This window comes from Anolis carolinensis, chromosome 6, assembly GCF_035594765.1.
Source record: "Anolis carolinensis isolate JA03-04 chromosome 6, rAnoCar3.1.pri, whole genome shotgun sequence".
NCBI lineage: Eukaryota > Metazoa > Chordata > Lepidosauria > Squamata > Dactyloidae > Anolis > Anolis carolinensis.
In genome coordinates, this window is record NC_085846.1 from 935,912 (window position 1) to 960,424 (window position 24,513).

The 24,513-nt window shown below is 48.7% G+C and overlaps 1 protein-coding gene across 1 annotated transcript; it reads right to left on the reverse strand.

The window, feature by feature from the left end:
* Positions 1-3,636: 3,636 nt before the first annotated feature.
* On the reverse strand, positions 3,637-22,814 carry taf6 (TATA-box binding protein associated factor 6). Its single transcript, XM_062984083.1, has 14 exons — positions 22,612-22,814; positions 20,357-20,443; positions 18,700-18,853; positions 18,541-18,597; positions 17,184-17,306; positions 16,869-17,011; positions 16,628-16,705; positions 10,173-10,274; positions 9,905-10,087; positions 9,746-9,820; positions 7,912-8,037; positions 6,857-7,030; positions 6,533-6,757; positions 3,637-4,263 (listed from the first exon to the last, which is right to left on the reverse strand). The coding sequence occupies exons 1-14, from the start codon at positions 22,792-22,794 to the stop codon at positions 3,802-3,804; spliced, it is 2,172 nt and encodes a 723-aa protein (XP_062840153.1). The 5' UTR covers positions 22,795-22,814; the 3' UTR covers positions 3,637-3,801.
* Positions 22,815-24,513: the final 1,699 nt, after the last annotated feature.

Sequence of the window (24,513 nt, forward strand, 5' to 3'; positions counted from 1 at the left end):
CCCTCCCGCCCCACCACCACCACCACCACCTCTTCCCGCGCAGCTCTACGTCATAGAAGCAGACGAGAAAGCCAAGCCCAAGGGGACGCCGGCGCTGCTGCTGCTCCGGGCCCGGACCCCAGACACCGCGGAACCGGGCACTCCGGGTGCGCAGCTCTACGAGGCCCAATGGGTGCGCAAGGAGGGGGAGGCGCGCGGCAAGGAGGGCCGCAGCGCACGCTTCCAGAAGAAGCCGTAATAAAGCGTAATAGAATAGGAGAACAATAAGAGTTGGATGAGGCATCGGGTGCAACCCCCTTCTGCCATTATGCACAATCAAAGCACTCCCAACAGATGGACATCCAGCCTCAAAAATAACAACAATAATGAGCCATCCAGCCCAACTCCCTTCTGCCCTTCATGCAGGGAAAGCACAATCAAAGCCCCCTGACAGATGGACATCCAGACTCAATAATAACAACAACAATGATCATAATAGTTGGTAGAGACCACATGCACCATTCAGTCCAACCCACTTCTGCCTCCACGCAGGAAAAGCACAATCAAAGCCCCCCGACAGGTGTACATCCAGCCTCAATAATAATAATAATAATAATAATAATAATAATAATAATAATAATAATAAGCCATCCAGCCCAACTCCCTTCTGCCCTTCTTGCAGGAAAAGCACAACCAAAGCCCCCCGACAGATGGACATCCAGCCTCAATAATAATAATAATAATAATAATAATAATAATAAGCCATCCAGCCCAACTCCCTTCTGCCCTTGATGCAGGAAAAGCATAATCAAAGCCCCCCGACAGATGGACATCCAGCCTCAATAATAATAATAATAATAATAATAACAATAATGAGCCATCCAGCCCAACTCCCTTCTGCTCTCCATGCAGGAAAAGTATAATCAAAGCCCCCCGACAGATGGACATCCAGACTCAATAACAACAACAATGGTCATAATAGTTGGTAGAGACCACATGCACCATTCAGTCCAACCCCCTTCTGCCCTTCATGCACGAAAAGCACAATCAAAGCCCCCCGACAGATGGACATCCAGCCTCAAAAATAATAACAATAACAACAACAATAATGAGCCATCCAGCCCAACTCCCTTCTGCCCTTCATGCGGGAAAAGCACAATTAAAGCCCCCCCTCCTGACAGATGGACATCCAGCCTCAATAATAACAATAACAACAACAATAATGAGCCATCCAGCCCAACTCCATTCTGCCCTTCATGCAGGAAAAGCATAATCAAAGCCCCCCCCCCGACAGGTGTACATCCAGCCTCAATAATAATAATAATAATAATAATAATAATAATAATGAGCCATCCAGCCCAACTCCCTTCTGCCCTTCATGCAGGAAAAGCACAATCAAAGCCCCCCGACAGGTGTACATCCAGCCTCAATAATAATAATAATAATAATAATAAGCCATCCAGTCCAACTCCCTTCTGCCCTTCATGCAGGAAAAGCACAATCAAAGCCCCCCAACAGATGGACGTCCAGCCTCAATAATAATAATAATAACAACAACAATAATAGAGTTCCTAGAGACCGCCTGAGCCATCCAGCCCAACTCCCTTCTGCCCTTCATGCAGGAAAAGCACAATCAAAGCACCCCCCCCCCGACAGATGGACATCCAGCCTCAATAATAACAATAACAACAACAATAATAGAGTTCGTAGAGACCGCATGAGTCATCCAGCCCAACTCCCTTCTGCCCTTCATGCAGGAAAAGCACAATCAAAGCCCCCCCCCCCCCGACAGATGGACATCCAGCCTCAATAATAATAATAGCAACAATAATGATCCATCCAGCCCAACTCCCTTCTGCTCTCCATGCAGGAAAAGCACAATAAAAGCTCCCCGACAGATGGACATCCAGCCTCAATAATAATAACAATAACAACAACAATAATGAGCCATCCAGCCCAACTCCTTCCTGCCCTTCTTGCAAGAAAAGCACAACCAAAGCCCCCCAACAGGTGTACATCCAGCCTCAATAATAACAATAATAGAGTTCATAGAGACCACATGAGCCATCCAGCCCAACTCCCTTTTGTCCTTCATGCAGGAAAAGCACAATCAAAGCCCCCCGACAGATGGACATCCAGCCTCAATAATAATAATAGCAACAATAATGAGCCATCCAGCCCAACTCCCTTCTGCTCTCCATGCAGGAAAAGCACAATCAAAGTCCCCCGACAGATGGACATCCAGACTCAATAATAACAACAATGGTCATAATAGTTGGTAGAGACCACATGCACCATTCAGTCCAACCCACTTCTGCCTTCACGCAGGAAAAGCACAATCAAAGCCCCCCGACAGATGGACATCCAGCCTCAAAAATAATAACAATAACAACAACAATAATGAGCCATCCAGCCCAACTCCCTTCTGCCCTTCATGCGGGAAAAGCACAATTAAAGCCCCCCCTCCCGACAGATGGACATCCAGCCTCAATAATAACAATAACAACAACAATAATGAGCCATCCAGCCCAACTCCATTCTGCCCTTCATGCAGGAAAAGTATAATCAAAGCCCCCGCCGACAGATGGACATCCAGCCTCAATAATAATAATAATAATAATAATAATAATAATAATAATGAGCCATCCAGCCCAACTCCATTCTGCCCTTCATGCAGGAATAGCATAATCAAAGCCCCCCCCCCCCCGACAGATGGACATCCAGCCTCAATAATAATAATAATAATAATAATAATAATAATAATAATAATAATGAGCCATCCAGCCCAACTCCATTCTGCCCTTCATGCAGGAAAAGCATAATCAAAGCCCCCCCGACAGATGGACATCCAGCCTCAATAATAACAATAACAACAACAATAATGAGCCATCCAGCCCAACTCCATTCTGCCCTTCATGCAGGAAAAGTATAATCAAAGCCCCCCCCCCGACAGATGGACATCCAGCCTCAATAATAATAATAATAATAATAATAATAATAATAATAATAATAATAATAATGATAATAATGAGCCATCCAGCCCAACTCCATTCTGCCCTTCATGCAGGAAAAGCATAATCAAAGCCCCCCCGACAGATGGACATCCAGCCTCAATAATAATAATAACAACAATAATGAGCCATCCAGCCCAACTCCCTTCTGCCCTTCATGCAGGCAAAGCACAATTAAAGGCCCCCCCCCCGACAGATGGACATTCCGCCTCAATAATAACAATTATCATAATAGAGTTGGTAGAGACCGCATGCACCATTCAGTCCAACCCCCTTCTGCCTTCATGCAGGAAAAGCACAATCAAAACCCCTTGAGCCATCCAACCATAAAATAACAAGCGGCGGAGGGGGAAAAGGAAGGGGCCTGAGGCCAGTAGGCTGTGAGGAGTAGTGGGAGTTGCAGTCCAAAACACCTGGAGGGAAGACCTGAGTTTGTTTGTTGTTATATGCACTTGCATAAGGCAAAACAGTACTTTCAGCTTTGAGCTGAGAATCTAATACCTGATTTGGGGGGGGGGGCTTTAAAGGGGACCCCCAAAGAATGAGCCAGCATGTCCTCTCCCCCTTGGGGTCGCTGCAATGGCAATGACCTTCCTGCCATTGCCATTGTGGGGCAATCGCATTATCTTCCTGGAGACACAAGAAGTAAGCAAATTACCTTTTATTGGGTCCCTTAATGACGTCACGCTTTTGGGGGGCAGGGGTCGGCTGTATCCACAAATAGAGGGAAAACTCAGTCCGCAATGTGCCCCCTCCCCTTGTAAAGGCAGGGGGGAGGTGTGGCCCCAGGAAGCCCCTCCCCTTTCTGGACTCAGAGGGGGGGCTGCGGGGACTCGGGCACCGTCCCTCCGCCGTTGGCCTTGGTGAGGAAGGCGGTGGCCGAAGCCGTGCTGCTGCTGCTGCCCATGCCAATGCCCATGCCGATGCCTCCGGGGGGGCTGTCGCTGCGGTCCGGCTTCACGGAAGGTGCCACCTGCAGGCCCAGGTTGGGGGGCGTCGAGGCCGAGGAGGAAGACGAGGAGGAAGGCGACGGGGAGAGCTGGGCAGCGGCCGTAGTGGCGGCAGAGGAGGGCCCTTTGCCCTCGGAGGAGGAGGAGGAGGCCGAGGCCGGCGGGAGCGAGACCACAATGTACTTCTGGACACTGCCGGCCACCGAGGGGCTGGGGGTCGCCGGACCGCCGGAGACCAGCTTGACCAGTGGCTGTGCGCTGGGGACCGTGGTGGTGACCGGCGAGGTGGGCGTCCCGGAGGGGCCCCCGCTGAGCGTGATCACCTGCAGAGATAAAGAAATATTATTATATATATTGGGAGTTTTATTATATATTGGAAGTTCTTGGAGCTGAAATCAAGCTCACAACAATGCGCTGAAGGCAATTGATTTATTTCCATCTTTCCACAATCACTGAATAACAGTTCTAAAGGTTCCCCACTCCCAGCCCAACTCCCATCCGCCCTCTAGTGGCCAAGCACGGTGCCCACAGTCAGCTAACTGCAATTCCCAATTCCCTAACACTACCCTGTACTCAACCTCCCCCCCCCCCCCCCCCACATCCCTTCTTTATGGCAGAGAACCCAAGCAGTCAGTTCCAGGCTGCTACCGTGATCCTGACATATATTAGGGATGTGCAAGACATTAAAAATGGTTCAAAAGTTATTACGAAACTGGGGGCACCGGCGCTTTTAAAGTGTTTCTAAAGTATAGGTAAAGATAAAGGTTTTCCCCTGACGTTAAGTCCAGTCGTTACCGACTATGGGGGTTGGTGCTCATCTCCATTTCTAAGCCGAAGAGCCGGCATTGTCCGTAGACACCTCCAAGGTCATGGGGCCACTGGCATGACGGCATGGAGCGCCGTTACCTTCCCGCCGGAGAAGTACCTATTTATCTACTCACGTTTGCATGTTTTCGAACTGCTAGGTTGGCAGGAGCTGGAGCTAACAGCGAGCGCTCATTCCACTTCCGGGGTTTGAACCTGGGACCTTTCGGTCTGCAAGTTCAGCAGCTCAGTGCTCTAACGCACTTCGCCACCACCAGGGGCCCAAAGGTATACTTAGTGAAAAATTCATTACTATAAAGGGAGTAGTGAAATTTCATTACTACAGTAGAGTCTCACTTATCCAACATTCTGGATTATCCAACGCATTTTTGTAGTCAATGTTTTCAATATATCGTGATATTTTGGTGCTAAATTCGTAAATACAGTAATTACTACATAGCATTACTGTGTATTGAACTACTTTTTCTTTCAAATTTGTTGTATAACATGATGTTTTGGTGCTTAATTTGTAAAATCATAACCTAATTTAATGTTTAATAGGCTTTTCCTTAATCTCTCCTTATTATCCAACATGTCCGCTTATCCAACGTTGGATAAGCGAGACTACTGTATTTTGTTACAGTAATTGTGCATAATTACTACAATTGGGGAAAGTTCGGGGGCTTCTCCCCCCCCACTCATTTTTACAGCTATTAGGCTGATACCTGCTACAATGGTAGATCACAGTCACCACAGTTAGCCCACCAAAATTCAGAACGTTTCACTTATCCACAAATTTTTGGGGAATTTTCAAAATTTTTATAAACATTTTTTTAAAACTACAAGAGTGATCTCCTTGAATTTTATACACAAGGCACAAGATAAGCAGGGCATCAATCCCCAAAAGTTTCAGAAAGATTCACACATCTACTGATTTTTGGATATTTAAAAAAATATTTCCCCCCCCCTTAAAAAAGTCACAACTGCAATCCCCTTGAATGCCTGCCTAACAGTGTGTCTATATGACACACAACCATAAAACTTTAACTTAGGACAGATTTATACTAGTACTTACTTACTTCGTCACCTTCCCCCATTACACTAGCTGTGCCTGGCCACGCGTTGCTGTGGCGAAGTATGATGGTATGGGAAATAAAGTATTGAGGAATTGGTGGTAGTTAAGGTAAAGGGTCAAGGTTTTCCCCTGACATTAAGTCCATTATAAATGGGTTATACAGCTGTGTGGAAGGGCCTTGAGTCTACACTGCCATATAATCCAGTTAAAATCAGATAATCTGTATTTTATAGGCAGTGTGGAAGAGGCCTAAGTGAGGCCTAACTCTGCCTGTCCCCTGGGCTGAGTGGGTTGCTAGGAGACCAAATGGGCGGAGCTTAGCCTTCTAACTGGCAGCAATTGGATAAAAACAATTATTCCTCTCCCTCTAATTAGGACTTTATTTTTCTTTTCTTTTTGTTGTATGAACGTGGAGGCATGGATGAGGGGTTATGTTGCCAAGATCAGTGTTTCTGGGATGTGTAGTTTTGTTGTTTTGTCCTAGGCCGAAATTTCATTATCCTTTTATATATATAGATATTTATGGCTTTAATCAAGGTATCTACATATATATATATATATTCTTAAGTCAAGGAATCATTATATTAAAATGTTATATTTATATATATTATTATACTACATATATATATTTATATTTATTGCTTTACTGCCCCAGAGCCCTCCTGATAAAGGAGAGCGCCCCCCACCCGCATTATCTGCCCCAAGGCGGGTACCTGCTGGGAGGCGGAGGTGCCGGAGGCGGAAGACATGACGATGAACTTGGTGGGGGGCGGGGAGGGCTGGGTGGGGGTGGACGGCCGGGCCGAGACCAGCGTCTGGACGGGGAGCGTGATGGCGCCGCCAGGCATCTTCAGCACGCCGGGTGCCCGGGAGGCTCCGCTGCCGCCACTGCCGCTCCCCCCTTGAGGCGCCTGGGAAAGGGTCAGCGTCGGACGCGGCTGATGCGGAGGAAGAGGAGGAGAGTGAGCGAGCAAGTGAGCGAGGAGGAAGGCGGAGGAGTGCCCACTGAATTATCTCTTCCCCCCGCCCTCTCTCACCTGTGTGATGGTCAAGGTGGTGCGGTTGACCTGCTGGGCCTGCATGGCGGCCTGGGCCCGGGCCTTGACCACGTGGCTGCACAGCAGGGTGCCCAGCGCCCCGTATTCGGCCCGATAGGCCTCCTGGTTGTCGGGCGGCGGGCGCAGCTTGGCCAAGACGGGGGCGCAGTGTTTCTGTGGGGATAAGAAGGGGCGGTCAAGCAGGACGGGGGCACGCAGAGGGCACTCCTCCCCAAGGTGGCCGGTGCCCGTTCTGGGGCTCGGCTGTGAGGGGACAAGGGGCTTGGGTTCCCCCGGAGCTGTGCAAAAACAAGTGCTTGAATTGGAAAGCTAGCAATCTGCAATGGACACAAAACGCCTTTGTAGTAAATACAAGCTGGAAGGGAAGCTGAAGAAAGACAAACAGGGCTATTGCACAATGGAGAAACCACAATGCATGATAGCATGGAGCCAGGAACAGCTGAGCCATAAAATTAACTTTGCAAGTTGATGGATTGAAGGTGGCAAGGATGCCTCCGGAACTGGTACAAACGGAGGAGCTCTGCACCTGAGAGAGAGTCCCTTCAAAAATAACGGATTAAGCTGAAAAACAACCAAGGGAACCTCCCTGAGAGGTGCAACAGGGCACACCAAGAACTGTTTGAAATTGCCAGGGACCAAAAATGAATAGGAATGTGGAAGACCATAGATTAAACTTGCTGTGAAATACTACAAAAAGGGGGGGGGGGTCTTGCAGATGTAGTGTGTTGTCGGATGTAGCGCTGCATCTGCACACATTGCTTCTGCAAAGGAACCGACCAACTCTTTGTGAGGGGCCCGGTGAGCATGAGAACGTACGAATGAGAGAGCGGATGGGCCCACTTGGTGTCCAGGCCATGGATGACTTTAAATGCTGAATAAAAGTTACATGCAAGGTGTTTAAACCCAGATCTGGTATCTTTGGGACATTCTTTCGAGATACAGTCTCCAGTTAGTTGCAGATTATTCGGACTGCATTTCCTTACAGCACCCCTCCCCCCACCCTGAGAGACAACCCCCCCCCCCCCCATCCTCACCAGCAGGAGGCTCTGGACGTGGTCGGCCCCGATCTTGTCGATGTTGCTGACCACGGGGCCCTCCAGCACGGACCGGACGCGCTCGCCCTCCACCTGCAGCCGCGGCAGGATCAGCGTCTTGATCACCTGCGGAGCAGACAGGGAGGCAGGTGGCACCGGACTCAGCCACACCCTGCACAAGTCTGTAGTCCTCATCAAGGACATCGATAGGCGGATGAGTCCCTTGGCAGGGAAAGCCCTCCCCGCATCGTCTCTCCCCCTCTCTATTCTATCTTCCTATCGCTTCCTTGTTAGACTGATCCTTCTCAGGCACACATAACATGCTCCTGGGTCCTCCATTTAGTTCTTCTCCTGTGAGCATGGAGAGAGACAAGAAGGGCCTCCTGCAGAAAGATAGCTACGCCCAAATTTCCCCTTCTTTTTTTTGAAATGCAGAGATTTTATTCTGCAAAATAGAGACCTGCAGGCAGCAGCATGAAAAGAATTGCCACCGTGAATGAGGTTTCACATGGGATTCTTATAGTTTTTCCCCCCCTTTTTTTCCTTTATTTTTTATTGTTATTATTTGAGAAATAGTTAAATATACCTATTCTATACATTTCCCCCTCTTTAATTTACATTCACCCCTGTGCTCCCCTTCCCCAGAGCCATCTCTTCTTCTGTAGTCCCACCAAAAGTTCAATTCTTCATTTGGAGGTAAATTCCCGTCTTCTTTTTCCAATAATCTTTCTAGAAATTTTCTCCAAATACCAAATATTTTATTGTATTAATTTTTAGTGTTTTATATTTTTTTTTATTGGGTTGCTAGGAGACCAAGTTGGAGGAGCTTAGCCTTCTAACTGGCAGCAATTGGATAAAAACAATTACTCCTCTCCCTCTAATTAGGACTTTATTTTTCTTTTCTTTTTGTTGTATGAATGTAGAGGCATGGATGAGGGGTTGTGCTGCCAAGTTTAGTGTTTCTGGGATGTGTAGTTTTGTTGTTTTGTCCTAGGCCAAAATTTCATTACCCTTTTATATATATAGATTTATTTATGGCTTTAATCAAGGTATCTACACACACACACACACACACACACACACACACACACACACACATATATTCTTAAGTCAAGGAATCATTATATTGAAATGTTATATTTATATATATATTATACTACATATATATATGTATATTTATTCCTTTGCTGCCCCAGAACCCTCCTGATAAAGGAGAGAGCCCCCCACCCGCATCATCTGCCCCAAGGCGGGTACCTGCTGGGAGGCGGAAGTGCCGGAGGCGGAGGACATGACGATGAACTTGGTGGGGGGCGGGGAGGGCTGGGTGGGGGGGAAATACCAAATTCCCTATTTAGAACTGCAGTTTTTGCAATAAAGTCTTTTGTAACTTATTATTGTTATTATTATTCACAATGTACATTGTTTACGCTACTAGAAATTTTGGGAAGTCTACATTTCTTCTGTATCACGTATGAGCAAACTTCTGCCCTCCGGGTGTTTTGGTTCGACTGTTAGGGATTGTGGGAGTTGAAGTCCAAAACACCTGGAGGGCAGAATTTTGCCCATTCCTGGTCTACGGGGTTCCCCTTTTTCCCCATCTGCTCTTGAAGAGTCCTGTATTCATAACTATTACAGCTTTACTCTGCTTCTGAATCGCTGAAACTCGTTGGCTCTGCTGCTAAACTCTAGGAGCTTCTGAGTGGCTAAAATTGCTGCTTTACCTTTTCAAACACCTTTTCCTTTTGGGAATTTTCCATCGCCCTCAGCCTTCCCCTCCACACACCGCCGTCCCCCCGCCCTTCCCAGGAAGCCCCTGGGCCTGCCGCCCACTCACGTCATGTCCGAGCTCCGCCAGGCCGGCGATGGAGCCGTAGCGCGTGGTCCAGGGGGTCTTCTCGTCCACCCAGCTCTAGGAAGGAGGAGAGGAGGGGTCAATGAGGGGGAGAGGGTCCAAAGGCCAAAAGGGTCAAGGGTCCGGGCTCCGCGGCCTGACCTTGGTGAAGGTCTTGGTGATGCGCGACTGGATGTTGTTGGTGGTGGTGCTGAAGTTCTTGCAGATCTGGGCCACCAGCCGGGCGGCAAAGTCCCGCAGGGCCCAGTGGTTGTCCACGTCCGGCCTCAGGCACAGCTGCCGGCTCACGATGCAGGTCATGACCGCCGGGATGAGTTCGTGCAGCTGACCAGGGGGGAAAGAGACACACCGGTCAGCAACTACGGCCAGCCTTGACCCCTCCACCCTCCGCACCTCACCCCCAACTCACGTATTTCTCCAGGTAGAGGGTGGGGTTGTCCATCAGCGCCTTCACCATCCGCATCAGGTAGATGAGCAGCGCCAGGTTGTTCTGGACGACGTTCACGCGCACCTGCGTGAGGAAAGCACTCAATGAGTGGCTTGTGTGCCTGGCTCAGGCTGAGTGGCTACTCAGGCCAGGCACCTCCCTCCAGATAAAACACATAATTGAGAACAAAAGGGAAGGATTGATTAACTGTGGCAGGAAATTGCTAATGAGGAATCCAGAGAATTAGGTTACTGTGAGTTTTCCAGGCTGCATGACCATGTTCCAGCTTCATTTTCTCCTGATATTTCACCTGCATCTGTGGCTAGGCATCTTCAGAAGTCTGTTGGAAATGAGGCAAGTGGAGTGTATATAATGTCCCTTTGGACTAATGTCCAGGGTGGGAGGAAGAACCATGTGTGTTTGAAGCAAGTGCTAATGTGGCAATTAGCAAGCTTGTGGCAATTAGCCTTGAGTAGCCATGAAGCTGCAAAGTCAATCAGGGAGAGTCTCTGCATACAGGCAGCCTGGCCTCTGTGGCCTGGAGGCAGCCACTTGCTTCAACAGACAAGGGTTCTTTCCCTCACTGTCATGGAACCCAGTTACAGGGCTTTGGTAATTCAGCCCTGTAACTGGGAGTCATAACATAAACAATCCCAGGAGCACCTGGCAGAAGAAGATAGAATATGCCTGGGAACTTGGGGCCGAAAGTATAAACAATTATAATTGGTCTAGTGTGTGAAAATGGTAGTAATGTGATATTGGGGGTGGGACTTGATGATGATATTTACGTGTGGTGTTACGTAGCATCAAAAGTTATAAAAATAGTTGTATGTAAACATTGGGTCATTCCTGACTTTTCCAAAGTCATGTGTTCTTCAATAAAGATTGGATTTGAGAGCAGCCATCTCTGATCTGCGTTCAGACTGATCCTTTGAAGTGAGCAGGACAATTAAGTCAGGAATCCAGTTCTCACCCTCCTGCAAATTTGCAGTGAAGTGATAATGAGCAGGGAAGGAGATCAAAGCCATGACGGAGCAAAGGGGCCTCCGCTGGGAGCTCGGCCGTTGGCAGAAGAGACATTGCAAGCCATAGCTTCCTCTACGGGGTACCCCAAGCCGGACGGCGTGACTCAGAGGATTCCCAGAGGGGGAAGAGGCGTTCCGGCGGCGGCAGAAACCAGTTGGGGATCTGGAGGAAGCATGCCGGAGACCGTGGCCCTGCGGTTATCCATCCTGGAAACTCATTTATCCAGGCTGTCGGATACCGTGGGGAGAATCGTGCCAATATTGGAAGAGAATCTCCAAAAAGAGCACATCCGATATGGCGCCGAGAGAGAGCCAAGCAAAGGAGATGATTGGAGCCAGAGGGGACAGCGAGCTTCAACGCAGAGTCCCGCGGTGGCAAGGGACGAGGGAGACGAGGAATATTGGCAAGAGCTTGAGTTCCGGGACAGAATGGCGCGCGAAGTGGAGCGCCAGCAAACTCTGGGAATTCTGAGGCCGCCAACCCCAACAGAGCTCCCAACCCCCCGAATGGGAGTCGGAGTAGAAAGACCACTGGGGCCAGGGATCGGGTCCAGTGGATTAGCAGATGAAGGCGGAGAGCAGCAGGAGATCCAGGAAGAGGAGGAGGATGTGCCGTACGACGAGGAAAGGCGAGATGCGGGGGCTAAAGCGAGGCCAATATGCGGATGGGGTGAAGGGCCGACAGCGGCGGCAGGATTTCGGGAGCCGCGCAGAATGACCACCGGAGTGGGGCGCGGCGTGTTCCAAGGGGCCATCCAAGGAAACCCGATGCAACCCTTCCCCATGCCTCCCAGACAGCATCAACGGGCCGCTGAATGGATGCCAAGAAGGGAAGATCTCAAGCTAGAATACGGAGGGGAATCAGATGAACTGAACTTTTTTCTAATTAGCATCAGAGGATACATGGAAGACAACGCACACACATTCCCCTCCGAAGCAAGCAGGGTTCGAGCCATCGGCAACACACTAAAGCGAGGAGCAGCCAGCTGGTACGTGCAACTCCATGCCAGACACGACCCATGCCTGAGGTCAGTGCCCCGCTTCCTCGCCGCACTGGAAAACCGGTTCAGAGACCGGCTAGAGCAATTGAGGGCTCGAGACCAGCTGAAAGGAATAAAGCAGAGGGACAAAACGGTGCCCGAGTACGCAGAGGAATTCCTCCACCTCGCGGAAAGGGTACCAGAGTGGTCTGAAGTGACCAAAGTGGAATTATTTAAAGAGGGACTACGCCCCGAGATTTTCAGCTGGGCAGCGCACAGAGATGACCCCGAAACGCTCCAGGGATGGATTCAACTAGCGGGGCGCGTTGAATCCACCCTGGCCCAAGTAAAGCGCTTCAGGAGCAGCGGCGGCCAGCAAAGACCGGTGGCGAGAGGTCGAGGAGAAACGAGGAAGCAGGAAAAACCCGGAGGGAGGCCGGGGATTCCCTCCAGAGGAGACAACAACAAACCTAAACCGGGATGCTTTGTATGTGGGAAGACGGGCCATCGAGCAGCAGAATGCTGGGCCCGGAAGGGGGAGCCGCCAAAACCCTCAAAGCCCAAGCCAGCAACCGGGAGGCGTGCGGAGGAGGAGGTGCAAGCCCCAGAACCTTCAGAAAAATTGGTGAGTCGGGACAAACGTATGATAGTAGTGCCAATCTGCCTCTCGGGGCTAGAGAATCGGGCCACCTGCAAGGCATTTGTGGATTGTGGTTGTTCCAGAAATATTATAACTCCGGAATTAGCAGGAGCGTTGAAATGCCAGCAGATGGCGCTTGACTCCCCAATTGCGTTTTCGCAGCTAGATGGATCAGTCGCTGCTGGGGAAGTATCTACAAAGGAAATACGGGAGGTCCCATGTAAAATAGGCAAATGGGAAGGAAGAATATCCTTTGTGATAGCCCCTATTGCCACATACCACGTAATATTAGGGATACCATGGCTCGAACAGGCAAATCCCGAAGTAGATTGGAGAGGAAAGAGCCTAGCATTTAAAGAACAGCAGACGCAATGGGAGATAAGCAAGATTGCAGAAGAGGAGGACGAGGGAGATGAAGCAGGTGAAATAGACCCACTGCTATTGCCACCTGAATACAGAGACTTTGTGGATGTGTTCAATCAGAAAGAGGCAAGTAAATTACCTCCCAAAAGGAATATAGAAGTAGAAATTGAAATAACCCCCGGAGCAAACTTACCAAAACCAAAAGTGTATCCCATGTCTGTGCAGGAGAAGGAGGAATTGAGGAAATACATTGATAAAAACCTGGCGCGGGGCTTCATTAAGCCATCCAATTCTCCTCTCGGGGCCCCAGTGTTATTCAGGAGAAAGAAAGACAACTCCCTAAGATTGTGCATTGATTATCGAAATTTAAATGCAATTACTAAGGACAATAAATACCCTATGCCCTTAGTAAAGGATTTAATTACCGTATTGAAGAAAGGGAGCATATTTACTAAACTTGATTTAATTGAAGCGTATCATAAATTAAGAATAAAACCGGAGGATACTTGGAAAACTGCATTTTCCTGCGCATTCGGCCATTTTGAATATAAAATTTTGCCTTTCGGTTTAAAAAATGGAGGCAGCTGCTTTATGCAGCTTATAAATGAAATACTGCACCCATTGTTGTACAGAGGGGTATTCATATTTCTTGATGATATCTTGATCGTGACTGAAGATAAGGAAAAGCACGTGAAATTGGTCCGGGAAGTTTTGCAGAGACTAAGAGAAGCAAAGCTGTACGCAAAACTGTCCAAATGTGAATTTAATAAAACTCAAATTGACTTTCTGGGGTATCGGATATCTCCAGAAGGGTTAGCTATGGATCCAGCTAAAGTATCAGATGTGAAAGAATGGGGAGTGCCTCAAACAAGGAGGCAATTGCAATCGTTTCTGGGGTTTGCAAATTTTTATAGATCCTTCATAAAAGGCTTCGCGCAAATAACTGCACCCCTTACTGAACTTTTAAAAACAAAAGGGAAAGGAGAGACAGCAAAAGTAAAAGCTCCTGGCGCCAAACTAAGTTGGACGCCAGAATGCCAAAAGGCATTTGAAACCCTAAAAGAATGCTTCACAGAAGGACCCATTCTAAAACACCCCGATATCAGGAGCCCTTTCATAATCCATTGCGATGCCTCAGACTGTGCGTATGGGGCAGTACTATTGCAAAAGGATCAAAATGGGAACTTAAAACCCTGTGGATATTTGTCCCGGAAGTTCAGCGAAACTGAAAAATGTTGGCCGATATGGGAAAAAGAGGCACTAGCCATATTAAAAGCCTTAGAATGCTGGCGACACTTTCTCGAAGGAAGCGGAATCCCATTTGAAATTTGGTCTGACCATAAGAACCTCCAGTATTTAAAGTCCCCTCGAAAATTGTCCCCCAAACAGATTAGATGGGCACAATACTTCAGCAGGTTCGATTTCCAATTAAAGTTTTTTCAAGGGAAGCAGAATGTCTTGGCAGATGCTCTTTCACGCATGCCTCAACACGAAGGAATACCCACAGCAAAAGAGGGAACAATATTCTCTGACAAACAATGGGGCTTAGCTGTCAGAACAAGAGCACAAACCCAAAAGGAGAACACTGTTATGGTTGAACTCGACGGAAAAGATAATTGGGGAAACGAGCTGAAACAGTCTTATGAAGGAGACCAGTGGATCGCATCCAATGCAGAACAGGGGGAGCAGAAGGGGGGATTTTGGTTTGTGAACAAGAAACTGTATATCCCAGCAACATTAAGGATCAAGATTTTGCATCGTTTTCACAACAACCAGAGCGCTGGTCATACAGGAATTACAAAAACAACAAAAGCAATAGCAAAACATTGCTGGTGGCCAGGGATGAGGAAGGACATAAAAAATTATGTTGTTCAATGTGATGATTGTGCCAGAAATAAATCGAGAGGAGGGAAGCCAATGGGATTATTACAAACAGTAGCAGAACCTACCAGACCTTGGGAATGTGTAGCTATGGACTTTGTGGGGGAACTACCGGTTAGCAAAGGACATCGTTATATTTGGACAGTATTGGACCTGTTTTCTAAACAGGCCCACTTTATAGCACTGACGAAACTACCATCAGCCGAGAAACTAGCTGAATTGTACATAAACCACATTTACAAACTGCATGGATGTCCCAGTAGAGTGGTCAGTGACAGAGGAGTACAATTCACAGCAAAATTTTGGGAAAAATTCCTGGAAATGCTAGGAGCAGAAAGGAGTTTAAGTTCTGCTTTTCACCCCATGACAAATGGGGCGGTAGAACGTACTCAGCAGACACTTGGGCAGTTCCTTCGAATGTACTCTAACATGAGACAAAATGACTGGTCTCGGTGGTTGGCTTTTGCAGAACTAGCTTTTAATTCGACTATACATTCAGCAACAAATAAAACCCCCTTTGAGGTAGTTTACGGGTATGAAATACAGCCTCTGCCCCAGCTGCCGAGATGGACAGAGAATGAGGGAACAGAGGCAGGGAAATGGAAAGCGCAAATGATGGAATGCTGGAGTCAAGTGACTGCATCCTTAAAAGAAGCACATAAAAAGTATAAAGTATTCGCAGACAGAAAGAGGGTGGAAGGTGATAAATTGGAGAAAGGAGATTTAGTGTGGCTAAGTACCCAAAACATCAAACTGGGGCTACCTTCGAAAAAATTGGGCCCTAAATATATTGGACCATTTAGAATACAGGGTGTTATCAACGAGGTGACTTTCCAGTTGGCATTGCCAAAAAGCTTAGGGAAAATACACCCTGTATTCCATCGTAGCTTACTGAAAAAATATATGGGTACTTTGGACAAAATGGACACATAGAATTATTGTTTTGTTTCAGGCTGGTGATGAAAGAAGAACCGAAGAGGAGGACGAAGAAAAGGAGGGCACCATGTCATGGAACCCAGTTACAGGGCTTTGGTAATTCAGCCCTGTAACTGGGAGTCATAACATAAACAATCCCAGGAGCACCTGGCAGAAGAAGATAGAATATGCCTGGGAACTTGGGGCCGAAAGTATAAACAATTATAATTGGTCTAGTGTGTGAAAATGGTAGTAATGTGATATTGGGGGTGGGACTTGATGATGATATTTACGTGTGGTGTTACGTAGCATCAAAAGTTATAAAAATAGTTGTATGTAAACATTGGGTCATTCCTGACTTTTCCAAAGTCATGTGTTCTTCAATAAAGATTGGATTTGAGAGCAGCCATCTCTGATCTGCGTTCAGACTGATCCTTTGAAGTGAGCAGGACACCTCACCCTGGACATTATTCCACAGGGATATTATATACACTCTTCTTCCCTCACTAGCAACAGCCCATCATGCAGGCGAAACGTCAGGAGAGAATGCTGCTGGAACATGGCCATTCAACCCAGAAAACTCACAACAACCCATTTCTTAATTGTTCCATCAGAGTTTAATGACAGCCTTACCCCTTCCGAGATGAAGGTGCTGAAGCGCGGGAGCATCTGGTAGAGGCCTGGGTCGGTGGCAATGCTCTGGAGCGCTTCCTGCACAAGGAGGGGAGGGGAGAGTGAGACCCCCGTGCCCGTCAAGCGGGGGTGTGGCCAGGCGTCCATGCTTTCCCTTGAGAAGCAGAGAGACCAGGCCAGAGAGGCCCCCACCCAGCCCCATAAGGGGCCTCACGAGGGCTATTGTGGGGAGGGGTCTCACCGCTCGCTTGGCCTCGCAGGACCCCACGCAGGCCTCCGTGATCTCCTTGTAGTACAGCTGCTGCTCCACCGAGAGCTCGTGGATGCTGCGCGGCTTCAGCTTGAGGGGCGCTCCCTCCAGGAGGGGGGCCTTCTTCTCTTTGCCTGGAAAGTGGGGCAGGATCAGGACCAGGACCAGGATCAGGCCCATTCCTGACCTCCTCCAGGTGTCTTGGGCTCCAGCTCCCACCATTCCCAGCAGCCGGTGGTCCCTTGATCACCCACAACGCTCTCACCCCTCCCTCCCTCCCTCCCCATTGCATGACCCAAGGCTGACCTTTGCCCTCTCCGGGCGTGGCGCTCTGCCCTTTGCCCTTGAGGGCGCCGTCCTCCTCCTCCTGCCCCGGTTTGGTGGCCTTCAGGGGCTCCGTGGCCTCCGCCTTCTGCTGCTCCTTGGGGGCTGAAGGGGGGGGGGGGAGAGGGAGTGTCATGGATAAATGTGATGCACGGTTTGAATGGAATTGTATGAAAAGCATATGGTTGGGGTCTATATAACCTAAATATGCCATCCTAAGACACGAGGCCTGGAAAACTGCAAAAGAAGAATTCATGAACTGTAATTAAAAGTGGCTGGAGTGCTGACGTTGATGACCAGAGACAAATGATTAACTCTGTGGTGGAAAACAACATGTTTATACTACCAAAGACAATGATTAAGTAAGGAAGACAACACAGTTGCTCCTTACATTTAAGAATAAAAACCAGCTTCCTGCCCTCCTATTTCACAAACTGTAACTGAAAGTTGCTGGTGAAAACTGCTGAACTGCTGATATGGATGACCAGAGACAAATGCGTTTCTCTGAGCCCTTCCACACAACCATACAACCCAGAATATCAAGGCAGAAAAATCCCACAATATCTGCTCTGAACTGGGTTATCTGAGCCCACACTGCCATATATTCCAGTTCAAAGCAGATAATGTGAGATTTTATTATTCAGCTGTGTGGAAGGGGCCTCTGTGGTAGAAAACAACATGCTTACATTACCAGAGGCAATTTATTTATTTTTTATTTATTACAAAATTTATATCCCGCCCTTCTCACCCAAGAGGGGACTCAGGGCAGCTTACAATAAACACACATATAAAAATTATACAATACACTATAAATCAGATTAAAAATTATTAACTTACATCAACATTCATAAAAACATTCTAAAATACAAATGGGCGTGTTCAAGTTCAAAAGATTGGGTCTTTTAAGTTAAGGACGTCAACACAGGGGCTCCTTGTGTTTAGGAATAAACACCAACTTCCTGCCCTCCTAAGAAATGAGGCCAAGAGAAGTACTGAATTCACGAACTGTAATTCAAAGAGGCTGATGGGAATTGCTGAACTGCTGTTACTGATGACCAGAAGCAAATTATTATTAACTCTGTAATGGAAGACAACATGTTTACATTACCAAACACATTGTCTTTCTGAAGTTAAGGAAGTCCTCACGGTGGCTCCTTCTGTTTGAGAGCATGGGAATGAATGCTGAGTGAAATGCAATACCCCCTTTGTGGATCCAATGTGGCCATTGAGTCTGTATGCGTCTACTGCCTTTCTCTGTGGTGCTCTGTCTCATTGTGAATGAAATAAAATAACTTTCTCAAGGCTTTAAATGTATTTAAATCCCGGCCTGTCCACTCACCTGGAGGCGGGTTTTCGGGGATGGCCGGCTGGACGCCCTCGATGCTCAGCCAGTGCGCTGCAAGGGAGAGAAGGCGCCTCAGGGGGTGTCCTGCGCAAGGCTGCGGCCCTCATTGGGACCCCTCCCCTCCCCCCTGCCCTCCCCATCTCCAAGGCTGACCCTTGAGGCAGACGTCCAGCGGGACGCGGGGCAGGGGCGTGTTGATGATGTCGCTGAGGTCCACCTCCTTCTCCTCGTAGAAGTACAGCTCGCGCCCTCCGCCGCTGGCAAAGCGGAAGGGGATGAACTCCTGCGCACAGAAGCCGTACAAGGGCTGCATTTGGGGAGGGGGAGAAGAGGGGGAGGGGCATCAAGGCAAAGCACAAGGAAGCCCCGCCCCGCCCTCAAGGAAGACCCTCCCCCTCCAGGTCCCTTCCCTAGACTCCTCCCACTCCCTCGAGGAAGCCCCGCCCCCTCTCGAAGCCCCTCCCGAAAGGATGCTGAACCCCCCCACGGATGCCCTCCCCCTCCCCCAAATAAGCCCCTCCTCTCTCCCCATAGAAGCCCCTCCCCCTCCAGATTCCTAATTAAGGAGACCCTTCCCTAGGCCCCGCCCACTCTGTCGGGAAGCCCCGCCCCCTCTCGAAGCCCCTCCCGAAAGGATGCTGAACCCCCCCACGGATGCCCTCCCCCTCCCCCAAATAAGCCCCTCCTCTCTCCCCATAGAAGCCCCTCCCCCTCCAGATTCCTAATTAAGGAGACCCTTCCCTAGGCCCCGCCCACTCTGTCGGGAAGCCCCGCCCCCTCTCCAAACCTCTTCCTAAAGGATGTAGAGCCCTCCAAGGATTCCCCTCCCTCAAATAAGCCCCTCCTCTCTCCTCAACGAAGCCTCTCCCACTCCAGACCCCTAATGAAGGAATCCCTTTCCTAAGCCCCTCCCACTCTCGGGGAAGCCACGCCCCCTCTCTGGGCCCTTCCCCTTTCTCCACTGGGGGGCATCAAGGCGGAGGTCCCCAAACTAAGGCCCGGGGGCCACATGCGGCCCATCGAAGCCATTTATCCGGCCCCCACGGTGGCCGTGGCTCCCTCCTCCCCCACCGAGGAAAGCATGTGTGGTGCACCCTTCCCGCCTCCTCCCTCGCCTGGTGAGCACCTTCCAGAGCTTTGCTAGTTTATAATTGTATTTTAATTATTATTTAATTAATTATTAATTATTAAGGGGTGCTTTGCCAGTGCTTTTGGTGCACAAAGGCAGAAGGGGGGTGGACTAAATGGCCCAAGGGGTCTCTTCCAACCCCCTTTGTTATTATTATTATTGACACAAAGACACAGTATAACACAGCAAACAAGATAGATATGCTGGATTTCGTATCACAAAATCACAAGTTGAATACTTCCCCAGCATTTAGGACTGTGTGATGTATTATTATTATTATTGTTGTTGTTATTATTATTATTAACAACACTGAGGCTGGGTGGCATCTGTCAGGGGTGCTTTGTCAGTGCTTTTGGTGCACAAAGGTAGAATGGGGTTGGACTAAACGGCCCAAGGGGGTCTCTTCCAACCCTCTTAATTATTTTTAATATGATTATGATTAACATTGAGGCTGTATTTGTTCCCGTTTGTGTTTTTTTTTTACTTCAAAATAAGATATGTGCAGTGTGCATAGGAATTTGTTTATAGGTTTTTTTTTTCAACTATAGTCCGGCCCTCCAACGGTCTGAGTGACCGTGAACTGGCCCCCTGTTTAAAAAGTTTGGGGAGCCCACCCAAGGAGGGCTCAAGGAAGCCCCTCCCCCTCCCTCAAGGAAGCCCCCCCTCCCCCCCCAGACCTGCCTCCACGTTCTTGAGCTTGAGGGCGCAGTCGAGGTCTGCAGTGGCCAGGTTGCGCCGCTTCCCCATCCGCATGAACTTCAGTGCTTCCTACAGGTGAGAGATGGGGAAATAATAATAATAATAATAATTTATTTATTTATTTACAGCATTTATATTCCGCCCTTCTCACCCCGAAGGGGACTCAGGGCAGATCACATTACACACATCAGGCAAACATTCAATGCCTTTTTAACATAGGACAAAGACAAACAACAAACATAGCTCCGAGCGGGCCTCGAACTTATGACCTCCTGGTCAGTGATTCATTGCTCTCCCATCTGCGCCACAGCCTCGGGCTGAATCTTTGTTTATATCCCACTTTTCTCCCTCAGGGTGTGACCCAAAGCGGCTCACAACGTATTAAAATCGTGTAATCCAAATACATCAGAAGGAAGCATAAAACATCACAAACAGTTTAAGAGCAATAATAGTATATATTCACATTCTTGTGGCATCCTGTCAGATCATATTGCACTTTGTTCCAGTCTGTAAACATTCTGGTGTTTCTTATCCCTCCAGCTTAGTTTCCTTCACTCAAGGCCTGTCTGCACAGGGAAGTTTTTAGTTGGTTTTTAAAAGAAGGGAGGGAGGGAGGGAGGGAGGGAGGGAGGTGTTAAAACTTATTTTGGGAGGGTGATCCACAAGGTTGGGGTGGCCACTGGAAATGCCCTCTCCCTCGTCAATGTCAGGCGCATTTGCGACGGTGGTGGGAGTGAGAGGAGGGCCTCGGATGAGAAGATGCGGTCGGATAAATAAGATGGACCTGAACTGGATAAATAAGATGGACCTGAACTGGCAGCCGGTGCAGGTGCTGTAGCAGACGATTGGACCGCTCCCTGGGTCCAGCACCTTCCAGTAGCCTGGCTGCAGTTCTTTGGGCTAATTGAAGTTTCTGGGCACTCTTCAGGGGCAGCCCCATGTAGAGCCCATTATAGTAATCTAAGTGGGATGCGACCAAGGCCTGGACCACCGTGGCAGAGTCTGGCTTCTCAAGTTATGGTCGTGGTTGGCGCACAAGTATGTGTTGTGCAAAGGTCCTCCTGGCCACCGCTGACCCCTGGGCCTCCAGGTTCAGTGCTGAGTCCAGAGGACCCCCAGGCTGCGGACCTGAGTCTTTGGGGGGAGTGGGACCCCTTCAACACAGCCCAAGTTGCCACCCTAGACCCCAATCTGCTTTATGACTGACCACAAGGACCGCTCTCTCTAATTATTTTATTCTATACATATATTTTAAAATAATATATTTTATTATGGACCTCCCTGGTGGTGCAGTGGATTAAACTGCTGAGCAGCTGAACTTGCTGACAGAAAGGTTGGCGGTTCAAATCTGGGTTGTGGGGGAGCTCCCGTTGTTAGCCCCAGCTTCTGCCAACCTAGCAGTTTGAAAACATGCAAATGTGAAGATCAACATGTGGGAAGGTAACGGCGCTCCATGCAGTCATTTTGCGGCAGGACCTTGGAGGCGTCTACGGACAACGGCATCCAAATGTGAAAGGGAGGTGAGCACCAACCCCAGAGTGGGACACAACTAGACTTAATGTCAGGAGAAAACCTTTACCTCACTCTGACCAAGAGGTCATGAGTTCAAGGCCAGCTCGGAGCCTGCGTCTGTCTCTGTTCTATGTTATGGCACTGAATGTTTGCCTTATATGTGTAATGTGATCCGCCCTGAGTCCCCTTCGGGGTGAGAAAGAAGGGCGGAATATAAATACAGTAGAGTCTCACTTATCCAATACCCGCTTATCCAACGTTCTGGATTATCCAACGCATTTTTGTAGTCAATGTTTTCAATACATCGTGACATTTTGGTGCTAAATTCGTAAATACAGTAATTACTACATAGCATTACTGCGCATTGAACTACTTTTTCCTGTCAAATTTGTTGTCTAACATGATGTTTTGGTGCTTCATTTGTAAAATCATAACCTAATTTGATGTTTAATAGGCGTTTCCTTAATCCCTCCTTATTATCCAACATATTCACTTATCCAACCTTCTGCCGGATAAGTGTTGGATAAGTGAGACTCTACTGTACTGTAAATAAATGAATAAATAAATAAATATCATTATTGTATTCTATAAGACATGTCATTTTATTCTACATTTTTATATTTTTAAACCATATATTTCCGGGTGAGGTCTTCATCCGGAGTTTTGGAGGGTGGACCCCCGCCTCTCCCGCCCCTTTCCCCCTCCTCCCTATTCCCTGGCCTCACCTGGGCGATCTGCTTGAGCCGGTGGCTGACCTCGTCGGCCAGGAGCTGGCAGCTCTCCTCGGGCAGCGCGGCCAGGCCCACCGCCTCCGCCATGGCCTTCACGGACTCGGCCCCCAGCTGCGCCGACGCCAGCCCCCCCGCGCCCCCCGACCCGCCCTTCCCGCCCCGCTTCTCCTCCGCCATCGCCCCCCCCACCCCACGGGGCGCACTTCCGCTTCCCGCCGGCGCGGAACCAGCGAGGGGCCGGGGAAGCGCCTAGAGCGGGCGCTCCCTCCGCAAGCCCCGCCCACGCACTTCCGCCTCCGCCGCGCCTGCGCAAAAGGGCTGGTCGCGTTGAGGCGCTTCTGAGAGTTGATCTCGGCGCGATTTCTCCCGAGGAAAAACCGATCGGCCCCGATCCAGGTAAGAGACGCATGGGAAACCCCGCCCCCCGTTGCCATGGAGCTTCCTGGCTACTCAGCGACAGAGGGGAGGTTCCTAATCGAGGCCCCGCCCCTAGTGACGTCACACGGCCCGCTGGGCTGCAGCGTGCTGAAATTGCCATCTAGTGGAAGCCCCGCCCCCGCGGCCTCTTGGCAACTAGAGGCCCCGCCCCCTCATGGCTGCCTTAGGAGGGAGGGAGCGGTTCCGTCTCTCTGCTACGCCCCGCCCCTTCCAAGCCCCGCCCCCGGGCTGCATCCTGCCCGCAGCCGCCCTCCAGGGGGCGCTGCGCCTCCCCAGCAGCCTCAGCCCAATGAATGAAGCCATCACTCTAAATTGTATTGCATGCTAATGATAGCGTTTTAATATTGTATGTTTTGAATTGAGAGAAAAAGAGGGGCATAAATAAACATCCTAATAATGTTTTTTCCCCCACATGCAATGCTATTTACTCATTATTTTTTAAAAAACATGTAAAAAGAGCACGGGTATGTTTTGATAACCACAGTAGACAACGCTAATTCTCCGGTCAAGGATTCACTGGTTTGTAGCACTTAAAGTAGCACTTAATGGTTGCAAATGGTTTCAATTACGGTTCATTCCAATTCTCCATCAATAAAGATGCGCTGTAGGAAGCCCGCAGGAGATTAAGGTACATCCTTGTAAATTTGTGTTTTTGTTTTGATTTTATATTGTGATGTTGGGCAAGGCCCCATGTGAGCCGCCCCGAGTCCCTTCGGGGAGATGGGGCGGGGTACAAGAATAAATTATTATTATTATTATTATTATTATTATTATTTATTTACATCATTTATATTCCGCCCTTCTCACCCCGAAGGGGACTCAGGGCGGATCACATTACACATATTAGGCAAACATTCAATGCCTTTTTAACACAGGACAAAGACGAACAACATAGCTCCGAGCGGGCCTCGAACTTATGACCTCCTGGTCAGTGACTCATTGCTTTCCCGTCTGTCCTTGCTCCATCCTCAAAATAAGAAAGACCCTTATTCTATGGAGTGAAAATGGAAGTGGAATATCACTCTGTCCCAGTTAGCCTCGCGAAATGGCTATTGAGATTTGCATTGCTCTACTTGTGTTTACAATAATAGTAAAAAAAAATGTTCGTGTCAGGAGCGACTTGAGAAACTGCAAGTCGCTTCTGTAGTAATAACAATATAAGCGAGACCAATGCATTGTGTTGTTATGCAGTTATCTGGTTCTTGGATTTTTCATCATCTAAAAGAGGCCAACTTCGACCCTCCCTCCAGGTATTCTGGACTGCAACTCCCATTCATTCTGTTTGTGTGTGTGTATCTATATATATAAGAGTGATGGAATCCCGGTGACCGACAAAACAACAAAACTACAGGCCCCCCAACCTCGAAATTTGACAACACAACCCATCATCCACGCCTCTTGGTTGATACAACAAAAAGAAAAGAAAAATAAAGTCCTAATTAGAGGGAGAGGAATAAT

Bases quoted from the DNA above. Each gene is read 5' to 3' on its own strand.
- taf6 (XM_062984083.1), bottom strand. From the start codon at position 22,794: ATGGCGGAGGAGAAGCGGGGCGGGAAGGGCGGGTCGGGGGGCGCGGGG. The intron at 17,012-17,183 runs GTCAGCCTTGGG...CCCACTTTCCAG, and splicing joins CACGCCCGGAGAGGGCAAAG to GCAAAGAGAAGAAGGCCCCC. The intron at 4,264-6,532 runs GTACCCGCCTTG...TTATCTCTGCAG, and splicing joins GCACCTCCGCCTCCCAGCAG to GTGATCACGCTCAGCGGGGG.